Below are 14,474 nucleotides of genomic sequence, written 5' to 3' on the forward strand. Positions count from 1 at the left end.
TTATCTAATAAAATGAAAAATAGATCTAAGGAACTGACAAAGAAGATAAAATAGGAAAACAAGCTTGGAGTAATGGCTTTTTATTCTTCTCTGATAGGCCTCTGGTATTTAGTAAGCAAAAAAAAAAAAAAAAGCAGACAAAAGCAGGTTATATAATGCATTGAGGATTGGTTATTAAATAAAAAATTATATATATAAAACTTAAATTGTCTCTAGTGTGACAGTGTGGAGTCAAACTGGTAGGAAACAGCCTGAGGAAGTACCCTCTTTCCTTTTTTTTTTTTTTTTTAACCCCCCCTCCTTTTTCACCAGGAGACCGCCCATATATGCGTTTAATCCACATTTGCAAGCAACTCCTATCTTCTTCCTATTTTACCATCACTGTCCTGCTCCCAAACTGCCTTTTTCCTCCTCACATGCTTTTCACTGCAGTCGTCCGCCGGCTTCCTCCTCCTGCCTCCCCTCCCTCCTCCCCCTCTCTCTCTCTCTCTCTCTCTACCTCCCTCTCTCTCTCTCCCCTTCCTCCTCCTCCTCCTCCTCCTCCTCTCTGGTCTCTCTCTCTCTCTCTCTCTCTTTTTTTTTACCTCCTATTTATGAAAACGTCACTTGAAGTCCCTCCCTGTTTGAATCTCATTAGTTTCTTGTGTGTTTCTCCCTGTCAATAATCCTGAATCCAGACTCTCTCTATTTCCATCCCTCTCTATCTGTCAATCAGCGCCGCCTTTGAACTGAAAACCACTCCGACCAACTTCAACTCACTCAATCCGAGCGGCTCGGCTCCTTCTCCGGCTTCCTTTTTCTGCCAAGATTCCCTTCTTTTTTAGTTTTTCTACCAACCCGCCAGAGCTTTTTTGGAAAACGCCAGTGCAAAGAGACCCCCCTCCCTTAAAAAAAAAAAAAAAAAAAAAAAAAAACCAAACAACAACAAAAAAAAAACCCTCCCAAAAAACAAAAACAAAACTTAAACTCGGACTTTCTAGATCACACGAGATCAAGGGGGTTTAAAACTTTGAATTTTTTTTTTTGGCCCCCCCACCCCCTCCCTCCTTTAGAGAGAGAGAAAAAAAAATTAAAACAATTTTTGCTCGGGAAAAATGCCGCAGCTCAACGGCGGTGGAGGGGACGATCTGGGCGCAAACGATGAAATGATCGCCTTCAAAGACGAAGGGGAGCAGGAAGAGAAAATTTCGGAGAACTCCTCGGCAGAAAGGGATTTAGCAGATGTCAAATCTTCTCTCGTAAACGAGTCGGAAACGAATCAAAACAGCTCGTCGGATTCAGAGGTAAGTTGCAAGACTGAGAGAGACAAAAAAAAAAAAAAAAAAACAACAACAACCCGACAACAACAACTAAAAAGAAAAGAGCAGCACGGATCGATCGGTGCCCGGTTTGTTTTAAGTAGTTTTAGAGGCCTAGGTGTGTTTCTCTGTAACGCTGATAGACTTTTAAAGAAAGTTAACTATCACCCCTATCGCCCCCGTTTGTGTTAACTTTAACGCAATCCCTGTGTTTCATTGCATTTCAAGGCGGAAAGACGGCCTCCGCCTAGATCTGAAACTTTCAGAGACAAAACAAGAGAAAGTTTAGAGGAGGGTGAGTTTCTGCTTTATTCTTCCACTCTTGCTTTTATTTATTTATTTATTTATTTATTTTGCACCATGACATTGTAAGTGCCTTACGGAGGGGATATCCCCCCCCTCCCCCCAGCTTTATTCCTCAAATGCATTTATATTTTTTTAAACTGGAGTTAAAAAGTCTCCGAGGCCACTTTATAAAAAAAGTTTTCTCCCTGTTTCCCCCCCCCCCGCCATGTTAGCTGCGAAAAGGCAAGATGGAGGGCTGTTCAAGAGCCCACCGTACCCGGGCTATCCATTTATAATGATCCCCGATCTCACAAGCCCCTACCTTCCCAATGGATCACTTTCTCCAACAGCACGCACAGTAAGTTCATTTATTTACAACCGTATGTACACACACACACACACACACACACACACACACACTGACGGACACGGGCAGCGTTGTCACCCAGAGGTGCAGCCGGTAAAGACGTGGAGCCAAGTTTTGCAACTCCTCATGAAGTGTACAGTACAATGGCATGCATGTCCGCCTGCAGCTCCCAGCCTGTGTGTGTGTGTGTCGGTGTGTTGTGTGTGTGTGTGTGTGTGTGTGTGTGTGTGTGTGTGTGTGTCATGGGCAGCTGCTAGCATGCTAACAGTGCTAAGCGCTAGGTCTAGTAGAAATGAAAAGGGTCATAATGTTTTTTATGGCAGGTTGTGTGCACATGACATTTCTACTGGTGTGCTCTTTGGATTCCTGCAATAGACACTTGAAATGAAATGCATGATCGAGGTGAAGTGTATTGTTGTTGTTATAATCAGAATAATAATAATAGTATTTATAATAAATAATAATAATAATAATGATTAGAATATTATTATTATTATTATTATTATTATGCAGGGCCTGCTGAATTCCTGGCTACAAGTGCTTTCTTTTAATCCACTGAATAATGCAGTGGGCTGGTGTTAGCACAGCCTCATCAAAAATGCCCTTTTTTCTAACACAAACTGCATGAGCACTCAGACCTTTCCACTGGCTCTCTGACACACTGTAAGCAGTGTAAAGCAATGTAAAACCACACAAATAAAATCAATATGCAAATGTGCGCCTCAAAGTGTTTTGCATGTGTCAAATCCTGTGAAGACATTGTGTGAAAGGTGCATGCATTAAAATTTGACGCCCCCCCCCCTTTCATCCCTTAAAAACATTAGACAATGTTTTATTTTTCTTTGATTGATATATATTTAGATATGTTAAAATTTGTTAAATAGAAACACTGTGTTCTGCTTTGCATTTGCACCACCCTTTCTTCTAATTTGGAATCTATTGCCTGGAAAAAAAAAAAAAGACAGAAAAGCAAAAAGAAAAAGCTTGTCCCATGCAAACCCATATTTATAAATAAATTCATGTTATTTATTTAGACACAATCAGCCATGCTATAATTATGCACACTTACTCATTTGCTCAGCACCTCACTAGTCCCACTGGGCAATGCAGTCCTTAAGCGGCATAATTTTTTCAACCATGGGTGTTTTTTTGCCCCCCTATTTTAAACGGTTGCAATTACAAGTCTGCGCTTTAGGACCTGTCATCTCATTTTACAAGGTTAAGGCAAAGACCAGGCATTAGGAAATATGACCTCCTCCACCCCCCCTGCCACACCACCTCAGCTCTTCATAACGAAACTGATATTTGTTTTCTCAATTTCTGTGTGCTCTGTGCACACCTTGAAAATAAATGCACATCTGACACATAATGCCTTCTTTTGTGTTTGTGCTCAAATTCAACATGATCACCCACAGTTTCACATGAAAAATATTTTTTTGCTGCTTGCACAGTTCCATGTATCTGTGTGTGTGTGTGTGTGTGTGTGTGTATGCGCGCGTGCGTGCAGGTGTGTGTTTTATAGTTAAAAAGATTTTATCGGTCTCGGCATATGCACATCTGAGAACATTCTGCCATTCTTTCCCCATTTACTCTGCCAGCTTCGTTAACGCTTCCAGCTGGTATGTGTGGAATTAGTCACTCATTATTCTCATCATTACTGACACAAGCAGACATTCACAACACAACAACACATGATTTGAACTGAAGCAAACCGTTGTTTCAGTGGTAGCTTTGTGGCTATCACAGCGCTCTATCCTGTATGAATCTGTGGAGCGCTCAGTTTACTGTGCTTATGCAGCAGTTAGGATAGCAGTAAATTGCGTAGTATGAACTGGAGGATGCTGCGGCTGGACAGCATTGACCTTTGCTCTCTTAATTCCAACCCTGAAATATTATTGTCAAATATATTTCAAGAATGGAAGGATCTCTTTTTGTTCTTTAAATGCATGTTTGTTACCTGTTGTTATGCTTGCTCTCGATGCCACTTCTGTCTGTTCGAGCATTGCCAATGTAATATATGTCAAAGCGACTGCTGGCTATTGAAAAGGTACTTCATTAGCAGTAAAGTAGGAAAGATTTGTTAGAGGTGAATCCACAGAACACCTGAACAGTGAGTAGGTTGTGTTGGGTTTGCAGCGGTCTTCTCACTGTACAGCCTCGGCCCCCACTGTCTGGAGCGCCCTGTGTGTCCAGCCATTAGAGCTTTGAAGTCAGCGGTTGCTGTAATATAAATGTATTAGACTTAAAGCTGGTATAAATAATTCACCTGGACATTGATTAGCTGTCTTGCTCCCTAACATGTCATGAGAGGCACTGAATATGACTGCGAGTATTATTGGAATGAGACTTTCTCTGTCTTGTCAAGAAAGGCTTTGATTTTCGCTTCATTTTTCTCCTCCTGCTCCTCTTGGTCTGGACGATGCTGTGATATTATTTTCATGATGTGGACTTCAATATCTGGACATTTTACAAGGATTTTTTTTTTTGTATTTAAAATAAATGATTTATTATTTTTATTTCTCTATTGCAAAATTATCATGCATTTTTCAGAGAAAATTTCTGAACAATTTTGATTTTATTTTAGTCCTTTGGTACTGATCCTGGTCTATTTGGACATATTACCTTGCTTCAGGGATTTCTGGTTTTGCATTACTTGAGGGGGAAAAGAATCCTGCGTGTGGCAGTTACCATAATTTGTCTAACCTCTGGGAGCCATAACCTGTGAGAATTTGTTTTTCCTACCACCTCAGTCCAAGGAGGCTCACAATTTAGTAGCATTTAACAATTTGACATGACACTGTGCCCGGGCTTTAAAAGCCCTCTTGCCCTTGTCTCCTCCTCTCCTCTCCCTGCTGTCTCCCTCCTCCCTAAACCTCTCACAAAGGCCTGCTGGATCACTGGGTGCAGGTTGAATTGGGGAAGTGGCCTGGCCAGTTCACCCTGGTTTTCTGTCTGCTTTTACTCACCCCCCCCCCCCAATCGTTCCCTTTGCTCTCTCTCTACTTGTCTTCCTCTCTCTGCCTACCTTTTGTTTCCTGCCGATGCTAACATGAGGCTTGTGGAAAAAAGGCGGCGGGTTAACTCCGGTGCTGTGGGCTAACATCACACCTCAACAGGTCTGGAGACGCAGAGGCTGAGGGAGGGAGTACGGGATCTGGGCGGCCAGCTCTCCTGCATCGGGGCTGCAGGGCCGTAAATCCACTGGCTTTATTTACTGCCTCTCGGACTTATGAATGTTAAGATATTTGACGCCACCCCTGGCCCCATAATTCTCCAGGCCTGGAGACTTTTGGCGAAGGTTTTGAGTTTCGATGTATAATTACAAGTAGTTTAAAAAAGAATAAGAAAGTGTGTGTGTGTGTGTGTGTATGGGTTGGGGGGGTGGGTAAAAAGGAGGGGAAGGCAGTGGTGGGGTGAAAATGCAACACCAAGCATCCACTGCTGTGTTTAGAGTAAATTAAGACTCTCTCAGAACCTGTGGCAATTCTACTACAAGACGGTGTAAAGGCTTTGTGCGGTTGAAACAATAGCTTTTCTTCCTTTTTTCCCTCTTTGTCTTTGTCGTGTTGTCATGCTTGGATTGCTCACGTTGCTTCAGAGTCACCTTTAAAAAAAAAAAAAAAAAATCCACTTTCACACCGACTGACTCCTTCCTTTATCATTTTTTTTAAGGAGGAAAATAATGGGGGGATTTTCTGGTCAGATTATTGTAATAAACATGCAAAAATGAATGCAACACTACTTCCTTTGTGCTCACGTGCACACATTGCTGGGGCCTTATCTGTTACAACTGACACAGATAAAGACAGTATCTTTGCAAACATGGCAGCAACATAAGCATGACAATGGTATATCATATGGATTATGTGTGTTTGGCTGGTGTAAATGGATTTCTGGCTGTGACAAGAGGAAAGATAGTTTAATACGGATTTAAGGGATCGGGCCTACACCTTATCAAATTGGCTTTACATGTTAATAGGGCCTAATTGGTGTCCGTGGGGGGTTTGGTGGCACGACGCGGCTGCATTTTGTGCCTCCAGCCGAAAAATGCACTCTGAATTTAGTTGGAAGGTTGTGCTCCTTTTGTCTTGCAAATCACTTTTGTTTACAAAGTATGGCGGAAGCGGCTCCTACTCTCTCTCTCCCTCTCCCTCCCACCACTACTTTTTGTGCTCCCTCTCTTCCTCTCTCCGCTGTTTCTCTCATCCCATGCTAGGAGAGGGGAAAGAAAAGGTCCTTATTTTTCTTCAACTCAATAAACAGTCATAAAAAGAACAATCTGCTTTGGATTTGAGGAGTTAAGTTTGAGAGGGAGGTGGGGTTGCGGGGCTGGGAAGCAAAGTTTGGCACCATTAAACTAAAATTGAGGCCTGCTAGACATTAGCGGTGCACAGCACATTCTCGGAGCTTAATTAGTCCGAACTGTAATTGTTCATGGTCTGCCAATAGGAGTAATGCTCAGGAAAAGTGGAGTTGCACTAAATCGGCCCAGGGTTTTTAAAACAATAAATCACTCGCATATTTGTGCCGTGATTCAGATGGAGGCTCGACCTCTCCCATCTCGACATGTGGTAAATTGTAAAGTCAATGAATCGCAGATGTAGGGGTGTGTGTCTGTGTGTGTGTGTGTATGGGGTGGTGATGAGGGGGGACTCAGAAAGAGAGGGGAGAGGGGTGAGTACAGTAAGGTTTTGTTGGTGCTTGGTGAATGAATGGAAAAGATTTGTGCAGTAAATATTTACCGAGGAGATAAATATATCCCTTTTTTCCTCTCTTAGCTATCAGGGATTAATTGTCAGATGCTGATGATGCTGATTTGGCAGGCCCAGCTTTGTGAGGCAATCATCGATCTGCCTCTCTGCTTGAACCAGGCAACCCAACCAAAAAATAACAACAACAACAAAAAAGCAAGAAAAACAAACAAACAAAAAAAAAAGAACAGTTTTGTGGATGGGTTTCTAATCAGATTTTTAACTAGTGCAAAGGGAGCAGTGGTTCCCTGGTGGCAGTGTGAGCAGGGTTTGGGTATAGCTAACATTCAGCTGCAGTCAAGTCTGGTTTGGGGCTGAACCTTTTTTTATTATTAAATCATTGACTTCATTGTTTTTAATGTAATAACAGCTAATCTGATGCCTAATTTTGACTTCAATGTAACAGATTATGCCTGTTACTCATTAAGTCACAGCACAGCCTGAATCACCCCCCCAATTCCCATTTTTGTAAAACAAATTATTCTCAGAATGGATTCGCCCATTTCTACCTCCTGCATCTTTCCCTGTTTCTGTCAGTGAGCCACCACACTCTGCTTTTCTGTGTCTGAGCAAAGAAAAAAAAAAAAAGGGGGCATTAGTTTAGCAGCTGTGTACTGGTGCCCCCCCCCCTCCAGCCCTCAGTGTAACCCCCATCCTCTCCCAGCCGTAGACCCTCCCCACCCCATCCTCACCAACCACCCACCCCACCTCGCTCCCTCTTTCTCACATGCATGTCTATAGAGCTCAACACAAAGATAGTACTGTACATCTGGAATGCAACTTTTGTCATCTGTTAAATATAGGCTAGCTATGCTCCTGGCCCACAGGGGTTGGGGCTCCCTGCAAACATGGAAATTAAATTATTCTACATGTGTGTGTGCGCATGCATGTAGCGACCAGTTAAATTTGTATCTCTGCGTACCGTCTTGCTTTATCTTTATTTACAGTTTTTTTCCTCTGTAGACTGTACATCTTGAACTCCCTAGAATCGTTGGCAAGTTTATATTTAATCTCAAAAGCAGTAAAAAAGAAATGAATATAAAATAAAATAAAAAAAAAGCGCAGAACCAGATATTTATTGTCATGGTTTTTGTTGACAGTGGGTTTGTAGAATATCGAGCTTCCCTTCACTTTGCAACTGATAGACTGAATGTACATTTTCATTTCAAGAGTTGGTGAACATGGCGATAATTGGAATTTCTGGAGATTTGAGATTTTCATGGCTGTGTGACTTTGCTGTGTCCACATTAAAAGTTATGGTTGTAATGACTATTGATTGTATTTTCTAGATAAGAAGATGATGGTTAGGGTTCAGATTAGATATCTGTATTTTTTGTTGTGTCAAAAAAACAGAACTAATGGGATTTTTACTAAAACAGGTAAAGTTTTGAAGAATAATAAAAAATGCTGTGTTGTTGTAAATATGATTCTCACCCAATTTTTGCTTGAGGTGGAAAAATCCACAATCTGTTATCTAAAGAATAGTTTCAGCTCAGATGTCACTCCAGGTATGTTTGGGTTTTTTTTTTCTTCTTCTTCCTCTTCTCCTTCTCTGAATGTGCATATTTCTGTAAGTTCATTCATAATACTAGCAGAGTGGTTCCAGTAGCCAAACAAGTTCACCAGTAGCCGATTGGGAGGGAAAGCACAGGGAGCGAGGGGGCAGAGAAAAGCGGGAAATGTGTGTTAGGACTCTGTGTATGTGAGTGAGTGAGTGGAGGGGGGACGGAGAGGCGACAGTGGGTGAAGTGGGGGGGGGGGGACGCACAAAAGCCTTCTGAATAGAGCGCATAATTGCTGTTAATACCAGGGCAATGAGAGCAGCGACAGTTCCTGGTTATATGTCCAAACAATAGTGCCCCTAGGCTTCACATTTATCTTCCCATAAAAAAAAAACACCCCCCCCCAAAAAAAAAAAAAAAAAAACTGCATGAGCAGAAATGAATACAGATTGGAGCAGGAAAGTTTCCGTTTTTAGCCACATATGTTCATATGTGTGGTTTTTACTGCTGAGACAACCCCCCCCCCCCCCCCCCCCCCCGACCCCCATCCCTTTCCTTCCTACCCACCCCTTCGCGTTGCTCTCCATGCTTCCCACCCTTGTCGTCATCAAGAAAATTTGCCTTAAAAGCTCTGGGTGAGAGGCCTGCTGGAGGAATTCTAGTGGTGCCGGCCTTCTGTTTGGATTGTGGAGTGTGTTTGGGAAGGGTCAAAGTGCACCAGTGCTGACATGCTTTTCGTTGAGAAAGGAGCTTTCCCTCTCACTCTTTTTTTTTTTTTGTTTTTTTTTTTTACAAGAACTGATAGGGAGTGCTTGAATCATTGGAGTTTTTTTTCTCCAGCTTATGTGTGTGTGTGTGTGCAGAGAGAGGAGGTGCCACACTGCCATCACAGCTCTTAATGATCATGTCGGGCTAGATAATGACTAGCCATGCCAGTGTGCAGTGAACACCTGTGGTACACCAGCCTTTTATGGATGTGGTAGAATGCTCTGGAACGCAACCCCTTTTACCTCCGGTACCTGAATATTGCCCTAGTAGCGGTAAAAAAAAAAAAATACAGGGATATCCTTCATCAGCTAATTTAATTTCAAACCTAAAATGAAAACCAGATGCGTCTTATTACCTGAATATTGTGAGCTGCAGCATTTTGATCTGTACTACAATGTAAATAATGTGAAACTCATTGCAGGATCCAACTTTGCTCAGCTACATCCAGTGAATTATGCAGATGGTGTTTTTCAGCAAGTCTTGTTTTGTTACTTGGTTTCTATCTCCAGTTTTAATGTAGTCAAGAGAAAATCTGTATGCAGATAATCTGTTCAAAATGGCTCAGATGGGAGGAGGCACTTTGTGTGTGCTAAACACATAATGGAGGAGTTTAAGGTGATAAAACTGCAGTCGATGTATTTTTAATCTTCTAATTAAACTTTTAATTGTAGGAGTATAATCTCTAAGGAGTGTGTTGTGATTATGTGTGTGTTTGGGAAGCGGAGCGTGTCCACTAATGAGGTGATCGTCTGCTTGTTTGTCGTTCAAGGTGCTGGATTCATAGTTGCCTGCAAAAGGTGAGGGAGTTTTTAGAGTGCAAGCAGAAATACATTCATCTGCTAATCTGCGGATTACGGCAGGATTTGGATGGGAGAAAAAAAAAATGCTGGCGAGTTTACTCAGAAATGCACAAGGCTAATAAAATGTAACCTCTTTATCCTGACTTGCAGTGTGGAACAGCGTCAGATTCTTTTTCTTTTTTTTTTTCCCCTTTTCTTTTTTTTTTCCAAGTTGATGAACCAATTCCAGTGGAAGACAGATTAAGACTAAATTCCCGTGTTAGCTCTTTAACCAGCTGTTAGAAACCTATTTACACACAATAATAATACGCCTCTTGTAAGGAGGCAGCTGTCAACTTGTGTACAGCACTAGATAACATTTCATGTGAACAGCTTGTCACATCCACACATGGCCTCCGCCTAACATGTGAGCACTGAATGGCATACTATTGTGCAGGTAATGCTGTATGGAGTGTTTATTTTGCTCCAAAATGCTGCATTAAGCAATACATTTTGTAGTGGAAATTCAAATAGATTTCAGTGTAATTTTTTTTTTTCCCAGTCTCCCATTCTTTCATTCAAACTTTTTGGACGACACACTTTATATTTTAGACGCATTATATTCGAGGTTGCCTTTCAAAACTTATTTGTTTTTCACCTCCCAACTCCATTATTAACTACACTCACAATGCACAGCAATGACAGCTCAGTAGGAATATATGAACATAGATTTTGCATGTTTTCTGATTATAAGAGCAGCCCCAGAATTACATATTCATTCCACTCCAGTGAGAGGCCAGTGTGTCAGCAGTGTTCGGGGTCAATTCCAAAAGTGAACAAATTGACTCGGGGCACTGAGTGAATTGTCAATTGCCTTCCTCCCTGGAGAGGTCAGAGTGAATGAAGTGTCTTGTTTAAACAACTGTCCCGACGTGAGATGAGTGGCCTTCCCTATTAAGCCAGAAGAAACGGGGTGATGGACAGGCAGACAGGTCGACAGAGGAACCAAATGAACTGGCTGACCAACAGATATGCCAGAGGGAACGTGGCACTGGCGAGGCGGAAAACAATGCAATCTAGCCACCCTGAAATTACTGTTTGATTGGCATAATGGCCTGCAGTTCACTATCATTGGCAGTTGCATCCATGCTGAAGCATTGACACCAGGAGAAAGTCATTATTGTTGTAGTCATCTTATAGTCAAAAACAAAACCCTGACTGAAGGCTGATGCAGTGGAGCCCTCGACAAAATATTAAATGTAGATTAGTACTGCCAGTGTTCCTGCTCTTGAGTTTATTTGCTTGGGTGTGGGAATGCTCTTAGGATGATCATACCACATCCTGGTTTTTCTAATGATGGGTCTTGACCCAGAACGGTTACCCTGTGGCAGTCTCTTCCTAAAACTATGTCTGAGCTAGAGATTGAATTTCTTTATTTAGTTTGGAGGCTGCTAAAGTGGAGCAAACTGTCAAAGTCCAAAATTAACACTCAAAAAGTTTGCCTCTAGTGGATAAAACAACAGTGAGCGAAAATAATATTTAAATGTGTTGTTTATTTATATATATATATATATATATCAGGAATTCTTTGACTATATACGCTGACATCTGACATTGCCATTCTGTTTACTAACCTGTGGCATGAAAGCCAAAGGTTTCAGTTATTACCTAAGAATCTGAAACCTGTTCAGTCATAATGAAAGTTCAGATAACAGACTGGCATCTCTAAGCAAGGGGTGGCCTTTGTGTCATGGGATGCATGTCACTGTGCCCTTTAGAACCAGGAGGCTTCTTATCTCCTCTTTACGGCCTTTTGTAGCTTTATGGGCTGCCACACTTTGCATATTTCAAATATCAATAAAGATAAATTTCCAGGCTCGTCATTACAGGTGGCGTCAAGTGGTTGAGACTTCATGTTGTATCATGCAGTAATGTGATGATTCAAGCTAATCTCTATTTTGTGGAAGTTAAGCATGGATTCTGAGAGTCAGCATTTATGTAACTAGACTAGGGCTCTGGGCTCTGGAGCATTTCTAGTAGATTAGTCCAGTTTTGCATGTCTATAAAAGCCCTTTGTCTGGTGTGGATGACCCTTGCTGTTGTGGCCTGTATCTGTCTCTGCTCAGGCAGCCAGGCAGGCCTGCAGTGAGGATGCAGCAGCTGGCTGGGGCCCAGGCACAGGAATGCTGTGTGTGCTGTTTAAACAGTGGCTCGTCTCAGTGCAAGCCTGGAGGAGCAGAGGGAAGGAAGTTGCTGCCTGTTTACATAGCTGAATTGTCCTCTGGGCCCCCCCAGTGTCTAATGCACTTCTGTTCAAACATTCACAAGTGTGGAGATGACCCCCACTGATGCCCGTGTTCACAGCTCTGCCTTCGCCCGGCCTCTGCTCTCTGTCTCAATGTGTGTGTGAACAATGAAGACTCGTAGCCACTACTTTCTTCCCTACTGTGGGTGTTTGCTGCTTTAAACTGCAGGCTTGGATGATAGATAAAAAGTATTACAAAGCTCAATTTATCACACTGAGGGAAGGGCGTGAGATATGGAGACAGATGAAGAGATAGAGCGCACCTCATTGCTCTAACCAAGGTCCAGTCCCACAAGGAGCCAGACATTGACGTACGGTGGAGTCGTCAAACTAATTGTTGTTTGAATTACCTGTTATGATTCAATGACAAATCTCTCACACTCTTGCCACCAGAGCGGAAAACGTATCCGGGGATTGGCATGATCTTTGTAAGTGTGTAAACCTGGCTTCAACAAGATGGATAAATGCAATTATTGGGCAGACCTGGAGAGGAGAAAATCCATTTAAAGCCCGTAAAGCTAAGCAGGGGCCGTGGTTAATTCATTTGGCCAATTTACGGGTGATGTACGAGTGTCAGGGCACATTAGTCAGGCGTGGGGGAGGTGAGTGTGTGTTGGCTCAGTGTGCTGGGTGTATGTTTATTTTGGAGCAGTCATGGGGAGGGGGGCCTACATGTGAAGATGCTCTTTGGTTATGAGCAGTCTCCTCGAGTCCTGATGCCTACCTTCTCTTTGCTCACCGCGCTGCTCCCCATCCTGTCTCTGTGGACAAAACAAACGGAGCCTGAACGTGGAAATGACAAAAAGATGCCCCGAATGCACTGAGGGACAGAGAAGCGGGATTGCTTTGCACATGAGGTGGGGAAAGCATTGCTGTGGTCCACTGGGCAGCAGAGCAAGCACCATCATTGTGTTCCATACTGAGAGCTCAACCTGGTCCTGTTGGTGGCCCGACATCCTGCCAGTTAAATGACTGCCCTTTTTTTAAGCAGCAGTTGTGGCCATGCTGTGACCAGTCAATTCCATGAAAGAGCAGACCTAATATCTGGTTCTTGTGTCAATCTGTCAAGAGGCGTCTTTACAAACATTTTCATTTTTTATATTATAAGTAAGTGAAAGATAATAAGAGTAAGCTGAATAAAAATTATCTGAATTAGATTCTTATAATTAATCTCCGTAGGATTTAATGTTAATGGATTTAGAATTCACTGTGACCCAGATTGACTTTGATAGTCTTTGTAACCACAGGGGATTTCAAATTGACTTATAATTACTGTAGTTTACTGTGGGTAAATGTGGCTGTCAGCACAATGCACAGCTCACTGGAGGAAGGTTTCCTTTTGGCCTGAGCAGCGTTTGCCTTGTAACTTTTCACTTTGCTAGCGTTAAAGCACTTCAGTTTCTCAATGCTTTGAATGACTTTTGTCTGCTTCTTTTTATTTTGTGTGGAACTTTTCATATTTGTCAAATCTTGAAAGGCACTGACATTAAATGGCTTCGCTCTGCTTAGTCTGTTACACAGCCATTGTCTCACTGGGGCAAAACGGTTACACAATCTGAGCGGTATGCAAAAACAGTGGTTAGAGCATAGCCGGGCTGGTGAGAGGCGTTGAGGGAAGCTTTGGTTTACAGCTAGAAGCCACAGCCTGAATCAGGGCAGGGCTTGCTATCAGACGGAGAGACATGAGAGGCTAAGACCTCTCTCACTATGATGCCGGAGCTTTTTAAGTGGTTGGATCATACTTAAGTGCCTCTTGGTTCAGTAGATTTGGATTGCTGGTGTGCATGCCTGTTTGCAGCCCGTGTCAGAGACAGTGTGTGTTAGCATTTGTCACCTGACTGTGAGGATGCCGGCCTCAAGAAACCAGAGTCAGTGTGAATGCCGAGGCTTGTCTAAGACAGGTGCCAGCCCTGCCGCCCATGCCTGCCATACAGCAGCTGGGGGAGAGAGTGCAAGACCACGGTCAAGTGTGGGCCATTGGGAGAAAGCATCAGCTAGTTCCTTGCTGGTGGGGGTTCAAATGATCAGGCCTCTGTGGCACAGGACTGAAACACACTATATGGGCCTGTCTATGCACGTCTGCAGCCATTGGGTATAACACACATACTGTCTGTGCCTTTGTGTTTGCACTTCTATAAGGAGAGCTGATGATGCGCTCTGAAATAAACTTTAATGTGACGTTCCTCAAGCACCGCTGCACATTTTTTCAGTGCGATTAAAGATAGCAAACACGAACACAGACTCTGTTTCAACCCCAAATTTAAATAAATAGACAGCTTAAAAGATTTTGTTAAAATCAATCAGCGTGTTGTGGGTGTGTTGTGTTTTGTGGCTGCACGGGGAAGAAAATGGAATCATACAGAGTCAAATCGCTAAAAGTAATGTTTTGAAATCTGAAGAGACAGGTGACAGATTTGGA

The 14,474-nt window shown here is 42.7% G+C and overlaps 1 protein-coding gene across 22 annotated transcripts in view; it reads left to right on the top strand.

Moving 5' to 3' along the window:
* The first annotated feature begins 621 nt into the window (after nucleotides 1–621).
* The window catches only part of tcf7l2 (transcription factor 7 like 2), an 86,363-nt gene continuing 72,510 nt past the window's right edge, over nucleotides 622–14,474 (top strand). For 6 of the 22 annotated variants that reach the window (XM_029527425.1, XM_029527423.1, XM_029527424.1 and 3 more), the window contains exons 1-3: nucleotides 623–1,283; nucleotides 1,527–1,593; nucleotides 1,817–1,941. In XM_029527425.1, coding sequence (XP_029383285.1) covers nucleotides 1,095–1,283; nucleotides 1,527–1,593; nucleotides 1,817–1,941 — 381 coding nt within the window. In that variant the 5' untranslated portion in view covers nucleotides 623–1,094. Of the gene's footprint in view, nucleotides 1,284–1,526; nucleotides 1,594–1,816; nucleotides 1,942–11,613; nucleotides 11,640–14,474 lie in introns of all 22 variants that reach the window. The other 16 variants (XM_029527430.1, XM_029527428.1, XM_029527434.1 and 13 more) reach the window with 8 other exon arrangements.

The sequence above is a fragment of the Echeneis naucrates genome, chromosome 19 (assembly GCF_900963305.1).
Source record: "Echeneis naucrates chromosome 19, fEcheNa1.1, whole genome shotgun sequence".
In the NCBI taxonomy this organism is placed as follows: domain Eukaryota; kingdom Metazoa; phylum Chordata; class Actinopteri; order Carangiformes; family Echeneidae; genus Echeneis; species Echeneis naucrates.